Source organism: Glycine soja, chromosome 8 (genome assembly GCF_004193775.1).
Source record: "Glycine soja cultivar W05 chromosome 8, ASM419377v2, whole genome shotgun sequence".
NCBI classification, from domain to species: domain Eukaryota; kingdom Viridiplantae; phylum Streptophyta; class Magnoliopsida; order Fabales; family Fabaceae; genus Glycine; species Glycine soja.
The window spans coordinates 11,152,260-11,176,010 of record NC_041009.1 but is presented as its reverse complement, the minus strand read 5'-3'; the positions used below and the strand labels follow the sequence as shown (position 1 = coordinate 11,176,010).

The 23,751-nt window shown below is 34.8% G+C and overlaps 2 protein-coding genes across 2 annotated transcripts; one reads left to right on the top strand and one right to left on the bottom strand.

The window, feature by feature from the left end:
- Positions 1-1,191: 1,191 nt before the first annotated feature.
- On the top strand, positions 1,192-8,318 carry LOC114421941 (cellulose synthase A catalytic subunit 2 [UDP-forming]-like). Its single transcript, XM_028388082.1, has 14 exons — positions 1,192-1,795; positions 2,465-2,660; positions 2,755-2,987; positions 3,097-3,199; positions 3,287-3,467; positions 3,820-4,086; positions 4,227-4,572; positions 4,668-4,805; positions 5,155-5,280; positions 5,378-5,590; positions 5,682-5,955; positions 6,047-6,243; positions 6,348-6,698; positions 7,245-8,318. The coding sequence occupies exons 1-14, from the start codon at positions 1,715-1,717 to the stop codon at positions 7,830-7,832; spliced, it is 3,294 nt and encodes a 1,097-aa protein (XP_028243883.1). The 5' UTR covers positions 1,192-1,714; the 3' UTR covers positions 7,833-8,318.
- Positions 8,319-16,056: 7,738 nt separating this feature from the next.
- LOC114421939 (RNA-binding protein 39-like) lies at positions 16,057-23,694 on the bottom strand. The gene is made up of 13 exons (XM_028388079.1): positions 23,061-23,694; positions 21,329-21,407; positions 21,154-21,210; positions 20,631-20,686; positions 19,163-19,391; positions 18,811-18,897; positions 18,653-18,727; positions 18,465-18,545; positions 17,873-17,934; positions 17,633-17,801; positions 17,464-17,552; positions 17,221-17,335; positions 16,057-16,355 (listed from the first exon to the last, which is right to left on the bottom strand). Exons 1-13 carry the CDS (start codon positions 23,570-23,572, stop codon positions 16,314-16,316), a joined length of 1,653 nt encoding a protein of 550 aa, XP_028243880.1. The 5' UTR covers positions 23,573-23,694; the 3' UTR covers positions 16,057-16,313.
- Positions 23,695-23,751: the final 57 nt, after the last annotated feature.

Genomic DNA, 23,751 nt, shown 5'->3' with positions numbered 1-23,751 from the left:
TTGTTCTTCATCGTCCTCAGATTTTTCAAAGTACACTGAATGTTGCACCGAAATAGTTCAATACTTGAATTTAAGCCATGTAATTGGTTCCTGTATTTTCTTATTTTGTCTTTTTTAATTATTAGATTAGATGATCAAAGTAAAGCAAATTAAAATTATTAATTAGCAGAAAATGCCAATAATAAAATGTATCATAAATCCCAAGAAGCTACAATATTTTATATTTCCATCTTAACAATAATGTGCACATATATACGAATGTGTTATGACTACGAAAAAGGTTCTCATAAACCAAGCATAAAAAACCGAAAAGAGGATCCAAGCAAGAGCAGAAATGAAAGGACTCAGAAGAGGTCGTTACATTTACAACATAGACAAAAACACTAGAGAGTCTAGGACAAAGATAACAGAAAAAACTTACGGACATTTGGAAGATATTGTTTAAATTTATAAAAGTAACTTCATAATTATTTTAATAAGTTAATGAAAAAAATTTAGATACAAATAAATTGTACGATTGAATTTATGAATATTTTCTATTTAACAAAAAAAGCATTTAATACGCATTTAATGAATTAATTTTCATCTAAAGATACTCTTAATTGTTAGTAAATAGAAAAAGAGATATACTCCGTGTGATACTTATGGTGAAAAACTATGCAGTTATGTTATGGTGAAATTGATGAGTATAGGGAAAGACATAATCTACGCACGCCGCGTGAGTTGATCCTACTTGTCAACCCTTTTCTTTCTCTTTCCTCACACTTTCTTTCTCTTCCCAATCTAACAAGTGCCAGTGAATCCTGATCTGACCCCCAATCACTCCAAATCAATTTATATAGAATATAATAATTCGGAAAACTAAAAAGAAAGGGATGCATGGTTTTCCAATTTTACTTTAATACAACAGCACATTCCTAAAACAAAAGCATAACCTGCTTCCTTCACCGACGAAATTTTAACCCTTTTTTCTTTCTTTCTCCGAATTAGTCATTAATGTAATAAACCCAAAAAAGAAATAAATCAATTTTGCTTTAGTGTTTTTCATCACCAAACTCCAGCTGGGCCCCACCTACCACCTCACACCTTACTAACTCGCAGTCATAGTCCTAACTCCTTCACTTCTCATTTATATATATAATTTATTTATTTTCGTTTTTATTATAAGTTCGGTGTGTGTTTTCTTCCTTTTTAATAATCTTAGCTTTGATTACTTTTTCTCTCGATCTCTTTGTCCCCCCTCTCTCTTCTTGCTCTTGTGTTGTATCTCCTTCTCTCTTACGCGTCTTCATTTCCACTCACACACACAAAAACACAAATACACTCTCTCTATCTATATTGTTGGCGTTCTCAGCACTTTCTCTCTCTAAAAGATTAGGACCAGCCGACGGTGGCTGCCTTCTGAAGGAATCAAAGTGCACACACACTGCACGCACAACCCCCCAACACTGTCTTCTCCTCTTTCACTTTCTCTCTCTTTAAAGAAGGGAAATTTGGTGTTTTTATTGTTTTTGCCCGCAATTGGGAATTGCGTTTGTGGGGGTGGGGAAGAAAAAAAAGAGTGATTTTGGATCTTTTGGTTTTGTGTTGGGGAAGTGGGTGTGATGTGGTGATGTTGAGCAATGCAAGCGTGAATCTTTTTCTTCTGAAACAAAGAGGGGTTCTCGATTTGTAGTAGTAGAAGAAGAAGACTTTTTCAGTTCAAGAGACAGTGATGCACACCGGTGGAAGACTCGTTGCTGGTTCCCACAACAGGAACGAGTTTGTGCTCATCAATGCCGATGAGAATGGAAGGGTAACCTCTCTCTCTCTTCTGAACTTTATAGGGTTTTTGGGACTTTTATGTCCTAGTAAATTTGTGTTTTATTTCTCTTCCGATCTCTTTTTCTACGCCAAAAAGTGTCCATCTTTATTGTTTTTTGCACTGTCGGTGGTCTCTTGAAGCGGTCTGACGCGGCTTCTGTGGTTATCCTGTTCTTATTTTGAGTTATTAGCTTGTGGGGTGGGGGGCGTTTTGTTGTGAACAATATGGGTTGTGAGTTAAAAATTGGATTTTTCGTTTTCGGGAGATAAGCTTCAGATTTAATTGATCGTGGTTCGGTTTGAGGGTTTGACCCTTCTGGAGTGTGTCTACAATGTGTGAACATTGTATCAGATTTCGCTCGTGAGATTAGCTGAGGAATTAGTTAGACTGGTGAGGGTGGAACAATTGCCAATTGTTTTATCAGATATTGGAAGATTTGATGTTGATATGTGACCTAATTAGCTTTGAGAGGAGTGTGTGAATAAATTTGTCTATCTTCCCTGCCTATGTGACTTGGATTTGTACAACCTTTAAGTTGGGTAGGATTTTGCTAGCGAGGAATGTTATTGGGTGGTTGGATTGTTTAGTTTCTCCAAGGATTGTAAATCAGGTGCTAATGACACTGTTGTTCTCTTGTTTTGTTGGCTTGGTTCTGCTCAGATTAAGTCTGTCCGAGAGCTGAGTGGACAGATATGTCAGATTTGTGGGGATGAGATAGAGATTACTGTGGATGGGGAGCCATTTGTTGCCTGCAATGAGTGTGCTTTCCCGGTTTGCCGGCCTTGCTATGAGTATGAAAGGCGCGAGGGGAACCAGGCTTGTCCTCAGTGCAAGACCAGATACAAACGTATCAAAGGTGAGATTGGCTTTGTATTTCCTTTCTTTGACTCTGGTATCTTGTTACTGTTGTGGAAAAATTTCTTACAGCGTTAATGATGAATGAATTGCAGGTAGTCCCAGGGTTGAAGGCGATGAAGAGGAAGATGATACTGATGACTTGGACAATGAGTTTGATTATGGGGATATTGATGCTTTGGGCCCACAACCAATGTCGGAATCCTTGTATTCTGGACGCCCTAACACTGGGCGAGGTGCTAATAATGGATCTGGCTTGGCGACAAACTTGGAACATGGCTCGTCTGCTCTCAATTCTGACATACCGCTCCTGACTTATGGGGAGGAGGTACTATATTGTTGAATTTCTCTTTTGGCGTGTCTGATTGTCGTTCTGTGTGGGGATCACTTCACACTGGCAACCGATTCTAACGAACTACCATTTTTGCTATTTTTAGGATCCTGAGATATCTTCTGATAGACATGCGCTAATTGTTCCGCCTTATGTGAATCATGGGAGCAGAGTCCATCCAATGCCTTATACCGATCCGTCTATTCCATGTAAGTGCTGTACAATTGTCTAGTTCTGCATTGTTAAATTTTATGTTGTCTGTATATATTCTCATCCTGTTCCTTCTTTTGTTATAGTGCAACCCAGACCCATGGTCCCCAAGAAAGACATTGCTGTGTATGGGTATGGAAGTGTGGCTTGGAAAGACCGCATGGAAGATTGGAAAAAAAGACAGAGTGACAAACTTCAGGTGGTGAAGCATGAAGGGAGCAATGATGGAAATTTTGGTGATGATTTTGAGGACCCCGATTTACCTATGTAAGTCTCCAATTCAACATTCTATATTGCTTCATTTAAGTTCCTAATTATGCTCCATAATTAGAGTGGGTACTAGTGCTCCTCTTTACAACATCAAAGCCATATCATTTTGCATTAGGAAGACATTTAAGACTCCAAATCAATGTAATTGCAATAGGTGGTTGTTGGATACATGCATACATCTTAGTCTTTAATCTGTTATTGTTTTGTTAGTTAGGTGTTGCAGTGTATGCATGTGCACTTGGGGCTGGAGGATGCAAGTTTAACTAGAATGGAACAATTACATTTCTCTAATTTTCTACCCTATACTTTTTCTTTGAGTATTGACATTTTTATCAATATATTATAACAGGATGGATGAAGGCAGGCAGCCACTTTCTCGGAAGCTACCTATCCCTTCAAGCAAGATAAATCCTTACAGAATGATTATAATACTCCGCCTTGTTGTGCTTGGGCTCTTTTTCCATTATAGAATTCTCCATCCAGTTAATGATGCATATGGCTTGTGGTTGACATCAGTCATCTGTGAAATATGGTTTGCTGTATCATGGATAATGGATCAGTTTCCAAAATGGTACCCAATACAGCGAGAAACATACCTTGATCGTCTGTCACTCAGGTAATTGAGCCTACCTACCATATCTTGTGATTTTTATTTCTTGATTTGCATTTATTCTGTACCCAAGTATATCTCATTCTAATTTTCACGCTTAAAAGTCCTACTTTCTTGCTCAAGATTGGCTTTTTACATTGCGGCAGGTATGAAAAAGAAGGGAAGCCATCTGAGTTGTCCAGTGTAGACGTCTTTGTCAGTACTGTTGATCCCATGAAGGAACCTCCACTGATTACAGCAAACACTGTTCTATCTATCCTTGCTGTTGATTATCCAGTTGATAAAGTTGCATGCTATGTCTCAGATGATGGTGCTGCTATGCTTACTTTTGAAGCACTGTCTGAGACATCTGAATTTGCTAGGAGATGGGTTCCATTTTGTAAGAAATACAATATTGAGCCCCGGGCACCAGAATGGTACTTTGGTCAGAAGATGGACTATCTGAAAAATAAAGTACACCCAGCATTTGTCAGGGAAAGGAGAGCAATGAAGGTGTCAACTTTTTCTTTTTATGTAATTTGCTTCTTGCGCCAAAAGATGCCACCATTTGACTCTGCTAATGGTCTTTTTGATTTTGGCTGTTACAGAGGGATTATGAAGAATTTAAGGTGAGGATTAACAGTTTGGTGGCAACAGCACAAAAGGTTCCTGAGGATGGATGGACCATGCAAGATGGGACTCCTTGGCCTGGAAATAATGTGAGGGATCATCCTGGCATGATTCAGGTAAGAAGGCATATCAGTTTAACAGACACCAAAAATAGTGTTTGCATATGATGTTGTCAGGCTTCTCATGAGATGATTTTGAAAACATTTTTCCCCCTTTAATTTTTTTCTGTTAAATCAACAAGATTTTTTTTTAAACTTTTGAAAACTCTGGTTGATGTGTTCCCCCTGTATAAATACATTCCTCTGCCTGACGTTCAAACTAATTTGCATCATAGAATATAAGCAACCATGCATTGCAAGTAGACTTGCTTATGCCACCTTTCTGCTTTGGCTAGAGGATTTGGATCCTAGTCCATTTCACTGACTTCTGAGTTACAAATGCTAAAATTCTTTTTGTATTTTATAGGTCTTCCTTGGGCAGGATGGTGTTCGTGATGTTGAAGGAAATGAGCTACCCCGCTTGGTCTACGTTTCTAGAGAAAAGAGGCCAGGGTTTGATCACCACAAAAAGGCTGGTGCAATGAATGCTCTGGTAAGCATCAATTCACTTTATTATTTTGGTTCAGGTTCAGCTGATTTTCCATTGACCTTAAATAACTTGTTTTTGTAATGATATTAAATATGTGAAGGTACGGGCTTCAGCAATTATCACTAATGCACCCTATCTTCTGAATGTTGATTGTGATCACTACATTAACAATAGCAAGGCACTTAGAGAAGCTATGTGTTTTATGATGGATCCTCAACTAGGGAAAAAGGTTTGCTATGTGCAATTTCCTCAGCGATTTGATGGAATTGATAGACATGATAGATATTCAAACAGAAATGTTGTATTTTTCGATGTAAGTTTTCTCTTCCTCTTTTTTTGCTTGTTTGACTGCTTTTCTTTCAGTCCTTTAATATGGCAACTACTAACTCCCCAATTGAAAACAGATTAACATGAAAGGATTGGATGGGATACAAGGTCCAATATATGTCGGAACTGGATGTGTTTTCAGAAGGTACGCACTTTATGGATATGATGCACCTGCCAAGAAGAAACCACCGAGCAAAACTTGTAACTGTTGGCCAAAGTGGTGCTGCCTATGTTGTGGCTCTAGAAAGAAAAAGAATGCCAATAGTAAGAAGGAGAAAAAGAGGAAGGTGAAGCACAGTGAAGCATCAAAGCAGATACATGCACTTGAAAATATTGAGGCGGGGAATGAAGGTTAGAATTTTGGACCATGTGGCTGTTCTTACTAGTCAAAATACATACTTTGAGAAATTTCCTCAATAATACTAAATAAATTCTTTTCCAGGAACCAACAATGAGAAGACATCCAATCTGACTCAAACAAAGTTGGAGAAGAGGTTTGGACAGTCTCCAGTATTTGTAGCCTCCACACTTTTGGATGATGGTGGAGTTCCACATGGCGTGAGTCCTGCATCACTTTTAAAAGAAGCCATCCAGGTCATCAGTTGTGGTTATGAAGACAAAACAGAATGGGGAAAAGAAGTAAGTATCATAGAAAAAAATTGTTTTGTTAATTCTTTTTGAAAAATTAGTCTTCTCATTCTTATATTTATTCTCTTGCTCATAAACCGTTGGCGTTTTACCAGGTTGGGTGGATATATGGTTCTGTGACAGAGGATATCTTGACTGGATTTAAAATGCATTGCCATGGTTGGCGGTCTGTGTATTGCATTCCTAAGCGGCCTGCATTTAAGGGGTCTGCGCCTATCAACCTTTCAGATCGTCTGCACCAAGTTCTTCGGTGGGCTCTTGGGTCTGTTGAGATTTTTTTCAGCAGACATTGTCCAATCTGGTATGGCTATGGTGGTGGATTGAAATTGTTGGAACGATTTTCCTACATTAACTCGGTCGTATATCCCTGGACTTCCCTCCCATTGCTTGTCTACTGTACTCTACCAGCCATATGCCTTCTGACTGGAAAATTTATCGTACCCGAGGTATGCTTGTATCTATTTGTCTGTCAGTGAAGGAATCCCTTTCATATTTTCCCTTCCTCAACTAAGGATTTAAAACAATTTAATATTTGGGCTGTTGAGATTAAGGCTAGGATCTGGCTCCTCTGAAGTGTATGTGAACTTTAGAGGGAATAGTGAGGGGTTATAACTGTTTGTTGGAAAATCTAGAGTAGATTTTAACTTCATAAATTGTTATGAATATGCATATATTTGATCAAAATTTAAGCCTTTGATTTTATAACCAATGGTTATAAAACTGGATTTTCCCTGTTGAAGTGCACTCATCATACAGGAGCTAAATTCATAATGCTATATGTGGGAAAACTAGAATGAAAATGATTTTGGAGCATCTAAATACTCATATCTGTGGCTTTGCCATCTTGAAACTATTTTGGAGGTTATTGGCATTGCATGTTACCACGTCATTTGTGTCCCTTTATTTTTAAACAGTTGGATTTTACTTGAAGCGAAAAGTATAGACTTGTTGGGTTACTAATATCCAAATTTGTGTCTCAACTCAAAATGCAGATTAGCAACTATGCCAGTCTTGTGTTCATGGCCCTCTTCATATCCATTGCAGCAACTGGCATCCTTGAGATGCAATGGGGCGGTGTTAGCATAGACGACTGGTGGAGGAACGAACAGTTTTGGGTGATCGGAGGTGTTTCTTCCCATCTATTTGCCCTATTTCAGGGTTTACTGAAGGTCTTGGCTGGTGTGAACACAAACTTCACTGTGACCTCAAAAGCAGCAGATGATGGAGAATTCTCAGAACTCTACATATTCAAGTGGACATCACTCTTGATCCCTCCAATGACTTTACTTATCATGAATATTGTCGGGGTGGTTGTCGGGATCTCAGATGCCATCAACAATGGTTATGACTCATGGGGACCTCTCTTTGGTAGATTGTTCTTTGCATTGTGGGTGATCCTCCATCTCTACCCCTTCTTGAAGGGGTTGCTTGGAAAACAAGATAGAATGCCAACCATTATATTGGTTTGGTCAATCCTTCTGGCCTCCATCTTGACTCTCATGTGGGTCAGAATTAACCCGTTTGTGTCAAGAGACGGCCCCGTGTTAGAAATTTGTGGATTGAATTGTGACGAGTCGTGAATAAAGAAAAGCTGAAGAAGAAGGGTTAGTTATTTTTCAGCTACACTGCAGTCATGTTGAAGAATGCAGCCAGCACATGCTTCACAAAGTTGCACGAATTTTCGGATGGAAGTTTTATTTTTCGGGTGTGTAGAGATTAAAGAGAGGAAGGGGAGGGGGCTGACACATTGTTACCTTGTAATAGGGTTTTTTCATTTATTCTTTGATTATATTTTCTGTGGGTTTTAGTGTTATTCTCTTTCCAGTTTCATGTATTATAAGAAAGAGGCATTGAATGATAAATTATTCCCTCTTCAAAATGGGGGATCCTCAGTCTCAAGAAATTACTTGGTCATATTTTTAGGTATGGGTCTTGTTCTGTTTAAAACCATTTGTAATACCGTCAAAACTATGGATATTCTTGTTCCTCAGATGTGTTTTTGTGTTTTATTATTTAACACTCAGGAACCTTTTGGTTTGATTCAATTATTCAATGTTTGGATGGCACTAGAAAGTAACGTGTTGACGAGTTTGTTCCTGCAACTTGCTTTTTCAAATTTATTTTGGACTTTCGTGATTTGTAATTTTCCTGCTCAACCCCACCACTAAAAATAGTAACGTTATATTGCCCTATTTCACATTCAAGATCTGGTCATCCCCACTGGCACAGTTATTAGGTTTGCTAATAACTTCTAACTCTAAGGAAGATCAAGGTCCTTGTATAACACTAAACATGTAAACAAAAAATTAAGGATTTACTGAAACTCCATGAAAGTCACGAAAAGGTTAGCAATATTCTTCACTGCGAGAAAGCTATTCTATTAGAGATTAAATGTACTGGCTGCTCACTTTTAATATATTTATATTAATAGTTTAAAATAGTTTTATATCATTAATTAATAAAAAATAACTGTATTTTAAAGGTAATTATTGAAAAAATTAGCAATTTTATTATACATGTGATGCTTGATGATTAGAGCAACTGTAAGGTTGTTTTACAGTGACATGACATACCCTATTTTCTATTCACCAAAAAAAAAAGAACCTTACTCTATTTTCTATTCACCAAAAAAAAAAAGAACCTTACCCTATTTTCTCTTATATTAGCATTGGAATTCAGATGTCACCATCCATTTAGTGCCAAGTTTCAGTGATTGTTTTCCTCTTATTTTTTTTTATAGGAGAGAAATGTACCTGAACTCAACTCTGAATACTGTTTCGTCGAATACTCATTTATCGGATAACTTGTGCCGGATAAAAAAATAAAGGAAGAGTAAAGAAAGTGTTTAATTAGTTGAATATGGTGTATGAGTGTTGTAAATTCCTAATATCATATTCAATTATTATGAATAAAAAAACAAAAAGAGCTAAAATGGCTAAAGCAGGATTCTGATTTAAATCAGGGAGCATTCGTACTGTTTAATCGACCCCTTCAACAAAAACACAACCGCAAGAGTTGTCAAAATGGGAAAGCACAATAGGCAAAATATAGGTTGGTTTTTGAAATATTTTCCCAACTTATAGTTTGGTCTGTAATAGGCCAGGTCAACCCTTAGGCCCATTTTTATTTTGCTCTAACTATTTAAGCTTAAAGTGTTGATTTAATGTCCAAAATGTGAAGTCAGAAAATAAGAATGACTAGTTACTGAAAAAGTTGTCTGTATTATGTTTTTTTTCTTCTTTTTATCATATGTGGATGTTGCTGTTATTGGTAGACATGATAATTAAATTCAAATATGTGAGTAAATGTTTGATCTCGACCCGAGTAATGAGTATGACAGGAAAAAATTGCTTCAACCAAATTCAAGTTTGAGTCTTCTTTGACACGTAAAAGCAGGATCGAAGTTGAATTAGAGGATGTAGCCCTCCGTCATTAAACCTGCTCTGCTATTATGGTTAAAATTTTATTTCATATTTTTTATAATATTAAAATATATATGAATTATTTTAATATTTTAATAAGTCACTTGATCAAGTCTCATTTTCCCTATACCAAGCCCACGTGATCCAATCTCATTTGCATAAGTCCATGCCACTATTACCTTCTTTATAAGTATAAAACAAAGAATGACATATGTATATATATAAAGACTTGAAAGCATTTACAAGTGAAATCAAGAAATGTGAGACTTTCACTTTTTAGAATATTCACATTTTTTCTTTGTTGAAACTATTCTTCATATAATACACCATAATTTACATTAAATGCAAAATAAATTTCAAATTCTTCTTGTGGAGATGATATCAAGCTACTTACTAGTTAATTAATTTTGATCCAATCACTAATTTTACATCAATTATTGATTGAGGAGTGCTAGCTTATTATTTGTTAAAATTTATTGAAAATTATAAAATCATGAGAGAGGATAATTTAATAAGACGCGAGATCTATAATTTTTAATCAATTTCAATTAAGATAGTATGTTCAAAATAGTGATTTGAGAGTATGAGACTAACATTTCCTGATTGATTTTTTGTTAGCTGTCTCAATGGCCAAGGAGAAGGTGAGTCTTTCTCTGAAAAGAAAAAAAAAAGGAGGTGTGTGTGAGAGCCAGGGCAGAGTATGAGCATCGGATAGTTATCGGTTGTTTCACTAAATCTAATTGGGATGGTACTATGGTAAGCAGTTTGGGTATCTGCTAAAAACTAATATAGTTATAAGATCGATCATTTAAAAAATTTATTCAATTATTTTTTCTCTGTCAATTTAACCAAACATGCTCACTTTTAGTTAGCTCTGGAACGAATTGCAATGGGAAATGATGAGTGTTATGTTTTTTTTTGGCAAAAATTGTTCGCGAACAAAAATAATGGCCTTTGTTGAATGCTCATGATGATATCGTTCCCTTGCAAACAATATTTAATTTACGTGTGAGCTATGTGTGGGTGTTGTATGTTCTGTTCTATGACGCGTACACAATCTGTTATTATTTTATTTTTTTTGGTGTTGCATAGCACTTCTTAAATGGTAATTGAAAGAGTTGAGAAATCATGACGTGATAATTTGCACAAATTGCTTTGCTTCCACGTTCCAAGCTTCCTGACTTGCATAAGTTAACTATATGCTTTAATTTCAAGGAAAGCGCGTGAGAGAAAGAAAGAAAAAACACAAAAATTGAGAGAGATAATGTGAATCGAATGCAGAATTATTTTAGTTTAATCAGAAGTCTCGTCCTAAGTATATTCGACTTAAAAAGTGATATAAATAAAAAAAATGAGAGAGTCTGGTTGATAATTAATGTTTGATTAATTTTATATTAAGAAAACAAGTTTACTTAGTCAAACAAAGGTTGAGACAACCAAAACCTTGCAAATTGAGTCCTTGAATCTACTCTTCCACTTTTTTCCCCTTTTTCTCTCCTTCTCCATAAACAAAAAATACTCTGGAAAAAGTTTTTTCGGCAAGTAACGTACTCTTTCAGAAACTTAAGAAAAGATAGAAAAATGAAATGAATGACGCGGATAGAAGAATTCTTGGTAATCATTCTTATAAAGTTCGTTTATTAGAATAGTTTATGTTATATTACTAAATATTTATTTTATTAACTAATATAAAATGAAAGAGTCTAAATTATATATAAGGGGAAAAATCATTGAAGTATTTAATTAGGAGTTTGGATAAAGAGAAAGTAGCCAAACATATTCAGGCTCTTATTATTGGTCAAAACAACTTGAACTACAAATTTGAAGTGGACTCTATCCTGAGAAAAACAAAAACAATCTTGTTTAGAAAAAGAAAATCTTCATTTGAATGGTAAATTCCACATATCTCTATCAAGGTGTGTTCCAATTTCTACACGGGCAACGAATTAACCATATATAGCTGATCCAAGCCGTTTAGGACTTTTGGTGCATTATTCATACGAGACCCTTTAAAAAGAAGGTTTTTCTAATTATAGTACCCGTTGGATTGCCGACCAAGAAGTCAAAGATGAGATCATAAAGATCAATCCAACGGTCACGAGTCGTTTTTGAAAAGTACGGAAATTAACATTAATTGGATGATTCTGATTCATGCATTTAAATAAAAAACATTGTCAGCTTCATAGAACCAACCTAGTAGTTTCTATCTAGCTGGTCTGGTTTTTTTTTTTTTTTTTTCTAAATTAAAACTCACACAACACGTACCCAGAAAACACGCTAAACGCTAAGTACATAATAATAATATGATGATGATTTGTTGAGCTGCAGAAAAACACACGCATATTATTATCATTAAGAGTGGGTTCGAAGTGTGTTAACAAAAATCTCTAATGGCAGAAGCACCTTCTCCACGTTCTTCTTTGCGTAAGGGTAAGAGTAAGGTCGTGAAGGATCATTGCTTGATGATAACTGAATCTGAGGTGGACGCGGCGGAGAACCTTATGCAGCTTAGTGGTGAAGACGAGAGCAACAAGAGGAGCAGAAGCGAGGTTGATCAGAGGCTAAGTGGTATTATAATGGCGAAAATACAAGAGATTTTTGGGAATGACGTCATTGAGGTTTTTCCAACGAAGAAGCAAAGGAGATATCGATCTCTTGTGAGTATTTACCTGGTCACAAGCCCGGTTAATGCTGGAAACGATAGATTAAGGCTGAAGGCATGACAAGTGATAAAAAGTAAGGGTAATTAATATATATTAAACCCTAAACTTGAAAGTAGGTAGCTTTAGCTTTAATAATTGTTAACTGGGTCAGTCCAGGTTTTTGTGTGTAGAAAATGTTTTTCTGGATCGCAACTTTACTTGTACTCTTTCTATAGAGAAATGTCTCAGCAGTAGTGTTGCCTTTTGTCGTTATTAATCTCTTAGATGGTGCATGTTGATTTAATTATGGATGCGTTGATGAAGGATGATGCAAAGTATGTATCTTAATTGATTATTTTGCAGTTTGTTTTAATTCATCGACCTATAGTTTTCCAATTAACGCTTTTCATTTTCTCTTATCATTCTATGGTGAGGGGAATTGCTTTGGGTTGTCATCAACGAATGAATGTTTAATGTAATTGTGTAGCTTCAATTCTTCTGAGTAATTAACTGTTTTTAATTTTTTTTTTGTGTACGTGTGTATACTTGTGTAAGAGCTACCTATTACCTATGAGATAAATTTCTCAGGTGTACGTACAGTGATCCACATATACAAATGCATACAATGTGGTGTTTGATATATGGAGAAGCTAGCTAGCTATAAAGGATTGAATGTGCAACACATGCTAATACTTAGTTTGTTGACTTTATTGCAAAATGAAAAGGTTCAGAAGTTTGGGTTTTGCTGCACACAATTTTGAATTTTCCACTCAGTCTTTTCTGTCTGGCCTTAATTCAGAAATCAATTAATCAAGAGTACTTGTGTTGGATATATAGTAATGAAAGTTGACGGAGATCCATCGACACTTGGTCATGCTAAGAACTCTTATTTTGTTATTTTCATTGCTCATTTATATTTAAGCTTTCACACTCTTCGTCCTCCAAATTCTAAAGACCTTCATTTTCAAAATATACCTAATTAGTATACTATATTAATCAGCCAGTGCTAGCTAAACATAGAAAGCTAACCGAGAGCACCAAAATATTATGTTCCATAATTATCTGATTATATATTAAATCATCTATAATAATTTATGTATGAATATATAATTTAGAGTTAATTTCTCACATCTTTAAAATAAGAATTGTTTTTCTTTGATACACACTATATTTATATAAGGACAATGCAATTCATATTTCTGTCTATGTTCTTTCTATATATCTTTATCATTTGTTAAATATGTTGTAATAAGGGGTCTAGATTGGTTGTTTGAATAATGCATGCGCATAAATTGTTTAAATCTTTTTATATATGAATTTAATTTCTACAAATAATAACAATATCGCCTTAATTAAATGAACATGAATTAGACAATATTATAAGGATTCAACATCTATTTTTTTTGTAGAGGGGATTCAACGTCTATTTAACTTCTAGAATTTTCAACACATCTATCTTCAACATTGGCCAAAAATTGATCGAGAAATTCTATTGTTCATGTTTTCAACAATTTTCTCTATAACTAGGAGATAGATAACTGATAACAAGTGGAGAGAGAAATATAACAAAGAGAGAGAAAAAAAGTTATAAAAATATGTTTTTCGAATACATAAAAAAAAGTTATAAGATGCTGTCAAAAAAGAAAAAAGAAAACAGTTATAAGATATGTTCTACGATTATAGGGAAAAAAACTACTTAATCTAATATACCCTTTAGGGCTAGGTGTACTCCATAAATTTTAGAAGGAAAATTATATATGTTTGACATGACTCACGTTACTAAAAAATGGATTATTGATTGCCTTTATTAAACGAAAGTAAATTGTCTATATTAGCAATCTTTTGTGATCAACAGAGAAAACTAAGTTATAGTCTATGGATCAATTTAGTGACTAAATTACTGAACGAAATGTCAATGGCAAAAAGAAAACATTACATTCATTCGTTAAATTGGTCACAAACGTATATACAATTGTCAAAATATTTTAATTTTAGGCATATATACAATTTTGTTCTCCGTAATTTAGTGTTTTTTTATTTATTTATTTTCATTCCTTTAATTTTTTCTCATTTTAATTATTATAAAATATGTTTATTTTATTTTCTGTTCTTAAGATGTTTTAAATAACGTTTTAAAAAATAAAAAATATTATCTAAAACACAAAAACAAAACAATCACATTTTATAAGACTAAAACAAAAAAAAATTACAATGATAACAAAAATTAAAAAATTATAAAGATAAAAAATATATTTAAACCTTAATTTTATTTCAACTAACCTCTCACAACAATTACTGTACGGACACAAAATGTCAGTAATTTAATTCATTTTCGGTAGATTGATAAATTTAAATTATCGAATTAAATGATTTTAACAGTCAGATATTGACTTTTCTTTTATCAATTTACATTGGTCAGTAATTACTATTGAACGCTATATTAACTGCCACAAAATTATCCAAATTGACTTATAAAAAATACTTATGATCTCTTTTAAAAATTAGTCACTGATTTTTTTTATTTAATAACAACAAATTAAGTCAATAACTAAATGTTTAACATAAAGGACTACTCTGTTAAAAAACACATAAAGGAGTACTAAATCTCCCATTATAGCCTTTTCTCTCTCCCTCTCTGGCTCTCGCAAGCCACTGCCAACCCCCCCTCCCCGCACTATTACATAATTATGGTACCAGCACCATAAAACTAAAAAACTTTATCGATTATAAATAGGGAGTCATCATGACTTTAATGAACTATTCATGGATTGATAAAAAAAAATGGAAAGGGATGAAATATTACTAGATCTGATTATTTAAAACATAAGATGCATAAAAGTATTTGATGATGTTATATATTCCATTTCATCCAACATGTTAATTTTTTTAATCTAAATTTAAGGGTATGGGATTTTTTTTTCAAATTCATTTTATATACCACTCTTTTTCGTCCTCTAATAAAGTTGTGCTGATTATAATTCTTACAAAAAATTGCTTCAACACCATATCATCTTTGAGCTAACTTATGAATCTGCAGTGCGAATGATAATTATATAAAAATTACCGATATTCTTTTTTAAAAGTAAAATGTTACACAGTTACACGAATCATTAATAGGAAGAGAATAAAATGCTGCCCAGTGACCCCCCGCTGGGAGATTCTTCCCCCTCCAACCTTCACGCGGTTGTCGCTTACCTCGATTTCATGCAAAATTCTGGTCATAAGTCATCACTGTTGAAAACCATATAACAAAATGTCTAACTAACTAATCTCTGACTCTTCAAAGGTAAAAGTAGCTCATCTTCCACTAATGCCAACAAGGTGGTTACAAATGATCATATTAGTAAATATTTATATCTTGTAAATTGCAAACGGGGAAAAAGGAGAGCAATTCAATATATATATATATATGCGCCTCATTTTTCACACAAAATTGTATGTAAACCTGGAAAGGAAAGCATTCCCTCATTTAGGACCAATTTGTTTAAACTTATTTGTTAAAAGAAATACTTTAAAATAAAATAAATTTTTTATTTATTTTTTAGTGTTTTTGTTTAAACTATTTTTTATTTTCTAAAAATAAAACTGATTAGAAAAAAAATTATCTGCTTAAAACAGCACTTTTGATGTAAAAGAAAAACACTTTTTCACAATTTAAGTTAACTAAAAAAAAACTCACATTTTATCCTCGTAGGAAAAAAAATTGAAGTTCCATAAACCCAAAAACTTTGAAAGTTACATAAAGGCAAAAATAGAAAATATTCTACATTACACATGATGAAACGACATGGCAAGATTGTTAAAATGTGCATTGGGATGCGCAACGGTAACCTGATCATAAAAATCGCCAATATCAGGACATTATCATTTTTGTAATCATACATCTAATACAATTCATGAATCAATCTATAAACTAGAACTTAATGTATGAAAACTAAGACCACAAAAAATTATGCATATTGTATCTTCAGGAGCCTCGAGCCATGTATGAACTTCCTCAAACTTCCCCTTTAAACTTGGCTTCATACAACTCTGGTTGCTGCAAAACAAACAATCTCTTGAAATAATATAGAAGAAAAGTTTCACTGTATAACATTAGGAATTTTAAATTTTAAGCGGGGGAGAAAGAAAAAGGAAAGAGAGAACAGAGACATTCAGGCCGCACGATATCATGGTAATGTGATTATCGGACATGATATAAACACTCTAACCAAAGACTACAGGAATTCTCATATTCTAACCTGCTGAACCTCAATCTTTTATAAATAAAAATACATTAAATGAAGAAAATTATTCAAAAACATACACACAACTATAGACATGAAAACATTGCAGGAGAGACGACTAAAAAACCTGCTGATACTAAGCCTCACGTAGCCCAGGGGTCTGAACTGTAACATATTAATGCACAAGGATAACGGGTAGGGTGATATTGAAATAATAGGACACCTACTTAGACATTTGAAAAAGATAATATAATCCTAGAAAAGAAATACCTCAAGTAAGATAAATAAGTTCAACTCCGACTATTTCACAAATCTGATGAAAAAGTATATGAAAATTCCTATTTATAGATCCCTTTATGTCCCTGATGACTGGTTGGTCATGGGTAAGACTGTGTATGCGAGGGTAAGACTGCATACAATGACACCCTCCCCCCAATACCTCTGCTTAGTGAGGAAACTCCGAGTACTTGGGTAAGTTAGTTTTTATTTCTGCTATGAAGCATTTATCAACCCTTCAGTACAGAAATGTCATCTTGTTCTCAAGATTTTTGCAAATATTATTAAAAACGTATTAACAAAAAATAAAAACAGAAAATAGACCGAACACCTAATTTTATTATAAATCACATTTTCAAGTCCAAAAGCAGGAAAGGTGGAACTCATGAATCAAAAGATTACCATGAAGACAGCTGAAATTAACCTGCGTGCAAACCATCTCATGTGCATTGCACGTTGAGCACCACTTGCCGCTTCCACTGTATCAAACCGCAAATACACAAAACCTGAACTTTTTCTGTATATGTGCCAAACCAATTAATTGTTACTCACATGAAATGTGGAAACTAATTTTAAAAATAAAGTAAAAGCATGCAGTAAAATTATTCTTGATTATTGAAGTGTGCTGCACATTTGTAAGCTTACTTGTCAACAAAAATATGCTTCACCCGGCCATATTTAGAACACTCTTCCTCTACATCCTCTTTAATGTCTATATCAAAATCAGGTTCCGTCTGCATTGCAATGTTTGCTATCACTAATTTGTTAAATTAAAAATCATATGATGGAAGTATATAATCAGTTAACCACGGACCTCAGTGCTCGGGTCGAACATATTCTTTAAAAGTAAACAGTCGCTGGGGTTTCCTACAGGTTCTACTGCTGGATTAGGCATAACTTGCGTTGGTAGAACTGGTGCGCCAATAGGCAAGCTAATAGTCTGCTGAGCAGGAACTGAGCCATTCACAACAGGCAAACCTAGGCTGCAAAGTTGAAAACTGTGAAGAAAATGAACCGATTTACAAAAAATTGAGAAATATTATTATTGACATACCTTGCAGGGTCAGCACCAGCCAGCCTCTGCATAAGCAATGCTCTTGAGTGAGCATTTAAAGTCTGCATAGCAAAGCACAGTACATAAGCAAGGTCTTCATTTTGAATAAATAACATTGTTAGTTTACCAGGGAGAAAAATCAACAAAACAAAGATGGAGGAACAGAGAAGCTTCCTAAACACCCTAAGGCCAATCCCAGCCTAGAAATAAATGTTTCTGAGTGCAAAATGAGAGTGAAAGATGCAGAAAAGAAAAAAAAATCTTAATCTTATTTGAGAAGAGGGAAACCTGAAAGCACCTGCTTCTAACCTATGTTCAGAATTAACTTATGAGTTATTATGTGCAAATCCTCTCAGCACTAAACTTCAATGCAGGTGACAACCAATCCGTAAACACAAAAAACTTTTTTGAAGAGTTTGCATTGATAATTATAATTTTGTAAACATATTTTTTTACCTGAAAAAGGGCCTTTTTCTTTAAAGCACAAACAACTTTAGTAAATTTGTAATGTTGCATGATGAGGTATAGATTTAAAATTTTAAATGACACATCACTAGTCTTTGAATATTTTATATAACGAGAGCAAACTTACCAATCCACCTTCATCGTCATCCAAGTCTGCAGATTTTGCGGTTGTATCTTGGCTTGCAACATGATCTGTGACACATGAAACCTGAATTTGATGCACAATATCAGTCACAAACAAAAGAACTGACAGAATTATCATCAACAAAACTGAAAACAAACAAGTGAAAAACAAAATGAACAACACATTTCTACCTTGATAGTTCTGCCAGCAATCTCTAATTTTCCATTTAAACTCTGAGCAGCCTTGGCATGTTCTAGATGAGTAAACTGTCCAATGAATGCAAATTAAAGAGATAAATAGCAATGCTACCTGAATCCAAATTTCTCAAAGTTAAGTGTTAGAAACGAACTTGAACAAACCCAAAACCCTTGCAGTGTCCTGTTTCCAAGTCAAGAGGCAGTTGCACAATCTCAACCGGACCAAATGGCTCAAAAATCTAAAACACCCAAAACAAAGTATATCAAATGATGATAAAACTGTCGCAATAAGATTCAAATTGGTGACAACCTACCACTATACTAGATCCGGATAAGAGAAACTTAATTGAATATTTCTAAGGAGATATGATTTGTCAAGTTATTGGTATTCAATATAATCATGTGCATTCATATTCCTAATAAATGTAGCAAAGACCAAGAAACATGCCAAAACTCTGCATCCTCACCACAGCAGCCAATAGGACAGCAACAAAAGTAAAATACCTCCCGAAGCTGACTCTCAGTCATGTTGAAGTGAAGATTCCCCACATACAATTTTCGGTCCACAGCTCCATAGGGGCCAGTTACACCGGCTGCTCCACCAGAAGCATTAGATTGAACAAGGTTCTTTTCAGCTTCAGAAGGTTTCACCATTACAGGTTGTCCAAGAAGAAGTTGGCCAGAGAGAGCAATAGCCATTGGCACTGACATCGCATCATAAAATTCAATATACCTGCATCCTCATCAAGAACTTGCATCAAGTTTTCAGAACTAATAAACAAAGATGCAATCATAACTTACAAAGCATACAGCAAAGAGATGTAAGGAAACAAAAACTTTAGTGCAGACAGATCAGGCTGAGTTTCATTTGATGTATCTGACTTGTAAAGTAAATGTTAGCCTGTCTTAATAAACATTAAAAGCTAAAGCATGTATTAATCATTAAATTGACAATTCAATCAAGAGAGAATAAGAGAAAATGATAGGAAGGAAACCATCTGAGACCAATGTTTTTAAAACTGGACCAGTCACTGAACTAAGGCACTAATTCAAGGTTCAATGTTCAACCATGGTTAAACTGTGATCGAACTGGTATTAATAAAATAATAAAATTTGATAATACATAAAATAATATGAAAACATAATATAATTTTATAAAACTAAAAATGAAACATAATGATATGGATTCAAAGTTCAAACCAAAGTCTAAGTTTCAACAATACACAACAAGGTTCATTAACCATAACAAGTTTAGGTTCATTTTTCCATGTTTTTAAGGGAAACAAATCAAAATTAACATTATATTAAGCATTTTTCATTGACCCATTGTAAACCATTTTTCTGGTCTGACCAGTTTTCAGAACAGTGATTGAGACTGGAAGAGGCAGGATTAGAGACGGTAACACGTACTTTGGAGATATATGTATACATGGGAAAATCCAACCCTAGGAAAAGAAACCAAACCAAAAACTGGCAGCTGGCCTTGCTCAATAACTCACTTGTCAGATAATAGTAAAGTCAAAAAGAACCAAATCCATGAGCATCTCATCTAGTAGCTACTTATAGCCATTATTCTAAAAAAAAGGGTAGAGATATAGAAAAGGAGAGTAAAATTTCCTCCATATCAACCTTACCAAGCCCCACAACCAATACAAGGGGCTTCCAATTAATAAATGGAGGAAAATAAACTAACAAGGGTATCAGCATACAAATGAAATCCTCATTGTATGACATGCAGAGGAAGAAAATTGGGAATAGGACCAAACAGAAAACTAGGATTATGTCATCTACCTTGAGTGTGCAGCATGAATTGATTAAACATGAGTGCAAGGTATTCCCACCATCCCTCATCATTATCGCATTGCTAGTCCATTTAAAGATACAGTTAAACATGATTCTTGGATGTTGATATCCTAATACCACAATAGCACATACATAAGAACAAGAGATTATTTGACAATAAAACACATACCCAACTCCTTTAGATCGTCTTGAGTTCCTATCCATGATCAGACGGACATCTCTCACCTGAAATGGAAGGAAAGAACATTAAACTTTGAAGTATCCCATACAGAAGCAAATATATGACATTCACCCTAAGCATGCAAACCAAACACCAAATTTGTGGTGTTGAACCAAAAACCAAACATCATGTAATGTAACCTCATATTCATTCATCGCAAAAACAAATGTTGAGAAATAATAAAGTCCATGTCCTACTTAAAACTGAAGGCAGAGGACAATATACCTCAACAGCAACCAAATGTCTCGGAATAAAAAACATTCAGTATGCTTGTAAGAACTTGTACATTGTACATAACTGTTACCAACTTACCATCGAGAACGAGAAGCAACAATATACTAAATACAAAACATAAAATAATAGTTTAAATGACAACATAAGTCAATAAAGTTCCAATGGAGAAAAAATAGTTCAATAGGCAAGTCATCACAGTTCCAATGGCAAAAGTATATCAAATTTAAAAGCAACTGACCTTGCCAGCTTTTGAAAAGAACTCATACACATCTCTCTCTGTTGCTTTTAGCGGCATCTGAGATCATCACCGGACAAATAGCCAATCATCAGAACAAGACACCAAATATCCAAATATGTAGAACTTATGAATTCATATAATTTAAAACAAACAAAAATAGGAACTTCCAATAAACCTGGTAGGCAAACACAGTTCTCTGATCCCTTTCTGGGTCTGCCTCAGGTTCTGCAGCCTCTTTTTTATCCCTAAATCTCCTGCAACTCAAATTAAAATTAAGTTATTAAAAAAATAATAAAAGAAGTTCATACTAATTAATTTTGATGATCAGAAGGTATAATTTATAGCATAATTCCAAATATACACCATTAACATTACAGTCCAAAATTGCACCTAATTTGAGAGGGAGTGATGTCTCATTCTATCAGTATAATCCAAAGTATATTTTGTTAGCATATCATCCACCAAATCATCACTTAATAATCCTTACAATATTATGCATATACTTCAGGACCTATGGTCAGGATTTCCTTACTTTATTATTCTTTGAATTAATAAAGCCAAAATTGCACCAGGAACCTATCATAAACCAACCTAGCAGGATCCATTAAATAAATCAATGATATAAAATACTAATACCTGGAAATATATAATAACATAATACCTACATCATGAATCCGGCTAAATCTAAGAGTCAGAGTAGCCAAATGAATGCCTAAGGCCCCAAGGTAAGGTGTCTGAAGAGGTGTCACCGCCTATTGGGACCATAGGAGTATCTTTCTGGTTCAAAAGAGAAATAGAAATACCTTTATATCTTATTCATAAATCATAACATTAGAAAAAGCCTAGCCAACTAACTTTACACTGAGATACTAAAGGGTGTATAATAGTTATCATATTAAAAGAATAACTATTTTTTGGGACTCTTAGCAGCAAGGAACTTAGCATACAGTGAGTTGCACACATCATAATCTTTTATTTTTAGAATTAATGTAACATATCTCAAGCAAAGTAGTCAAAAGTGAAAAGTTCCCTTAAGACACAAAGGGATTTCAATGCCTTGAGGCGATAGGCGCTTAAAACATAAAAGTATACACCTTAGTAAAGAAAACAGAGTTATGTTAATGCCTTGTGGCAACATAGCAATGATATGATTGATATACATTCTCAGGCCACCTCAAGGTCACTAATGGTATGCAAATTGCAAAACAAAATCATATAAGAAATATATAACACGAAGAAGCTAAAATGCATAAAATCTACCCTCAAATAATACAAATCCAGTCACATTTTATTAAACCAAATAAAGCTATATTCCCAACTCAGTCCCCCCTTTCACCAGAAAAAAAGGACAAAACTCCAATTGTGATTAGTTAAAGTTCTTCAGGTGCTTTTGGGATTGTTCTCCAATCAAAATTGGTGTTTCACACTTTCACTGCATTAATCCGCATCGTAAAGGTTTCCATTAAAGGTTGACAAAGATTACCAACATAAAACTTCAATTCTGATTACAGAATCGAAAGTGCCTACGACACTGTATATAAGTTCAGTCCTTGCATAGAATTATAGCCACACCATTAGCCTTACCGCCATAGACAACTCTTTAAAAAGAATTCTGGATCTGGAAACGGATTTCAAGTAAACTAGTAGCTGACTAGTGAGTACTGACAAGTAACAACTACATAGCACATAATAAGAAAAACACCAACGCAGCACAAATGAATAAATGCAGATCTCATCGCCAATGCACACTTATTTCTGTTTTCTTTTTTGTTTTTATTTCACCATACTCATTACCATCCATTCAAACCATTTGCAAGGACAATTGATGAATTGAACCAACGCTAAACTAAAAAATTAACCCTAGTTCACAAACAAATTGCACAAAACACAAAGAAAAGACTAATTACCGGCCATCGCGCATATCAAAATCTCGCTCCCTGTCTCTGTCCCTCTCGGAGCGACTCCTGCTCCTTGTGGATCTCTCCCTCTCCGCTCTTTCCCTCTCTCGCTCCCTATCCTTCTCTCTTCTCTCGCGCTCCTTTTCCCTATCCCTATCCCTATCCCTGTCCCTATCACGGTCTCTCCTATCCTTATCCTTATCCTTATCCCTCCTCTCTCTATCCTTATCCCTGTCTTTCCTCTCTCCGTCTCTCTCCCTCTCGCTCCTGTGACGACCAGAGGAACGTTCGCGGTCACGGTCTCTCTCTCTGTCTCTGTCGCGATCTCTCTTGGAACCGCCGTTCTCGTCGTCGACCCTAGACCTCTTGCTCTTTCTGTCATCGGCGTCGAGATCGTCGTCGACGTCGCGGGGCTTTCGGTAACTCCTCTCGCTCTTGTCGGTGACGTCCTTCTTCTTCTTGGAGGAATCTATGTCTTCCTCCACTGTCTTCTCCAGGTATTCGTACTCGTCGAAGTCCATTGGTTCCTCCTTCTTCTTCAGCTGAATTCTGAATTTCTAGGGTTTTAGGGTTTTCTTTACTCTCTCAGTCTTTCAATGAGAGTATAGTTGTTGCTTCTTCCCGTATTCGTAACAGTATTATAGAAGCTTTAATTCATATCCCTATATAAAATAAATATTTTCAATTATATTATGATTAA

What these genes read in the sequence shown, in the direction of transcription:
- LOC114421941 (XM_028388082.1), top strand. Translation starts at nt 1,715, where the DNA reads ATGCACACCGGTGGAAGACTCGTTGCTGGTTCCCACAACAGGAACGAG. An exon ending in TACCGATCCGTCTATTCCAT is followed by an intron (nt 3,200 to 3,286) that starts GTAAGTGCTGTA and finishes CTTTTGTTATAG; the next exon opens with TGCAACCCAGACCCATGGTC. An exon ending in GAGGACCCCGATTTACCTAT is followed by an intron (nt 3,468 to 3,819) that starts GTAAGTCTCCAA and finishes ATATTATAACAG; the next exon opens with GATGGATGAAGGCAGGCAGC.
- LOC114421939 (XM_028388079.1), bottom strand. Translation starts at nt 23,572, where the DNA reads ATGGACTTCGACGAGTACGAATACCTGGAGAAGACAGTGGAGGAAGAC. An exon ending in TTTGATATGCGCGATGGCCG is followed by an intron (nt 21,408 to 23,060) that starts GTAATTAGTCTT and finishes TTTGAGTTGCAG; the next exon opens with GAGATTTAGGGATAAAAAAG. An exon ending in TCTTTTCAAAAGCTGGCAAG is followed by an intron (nt 20,687 to 21,153) that starts GTCAGTTGCTTT and finishes CTTCCATTTCAG; the next exon opens with GTGAGAGATGTCCGTCTGAT.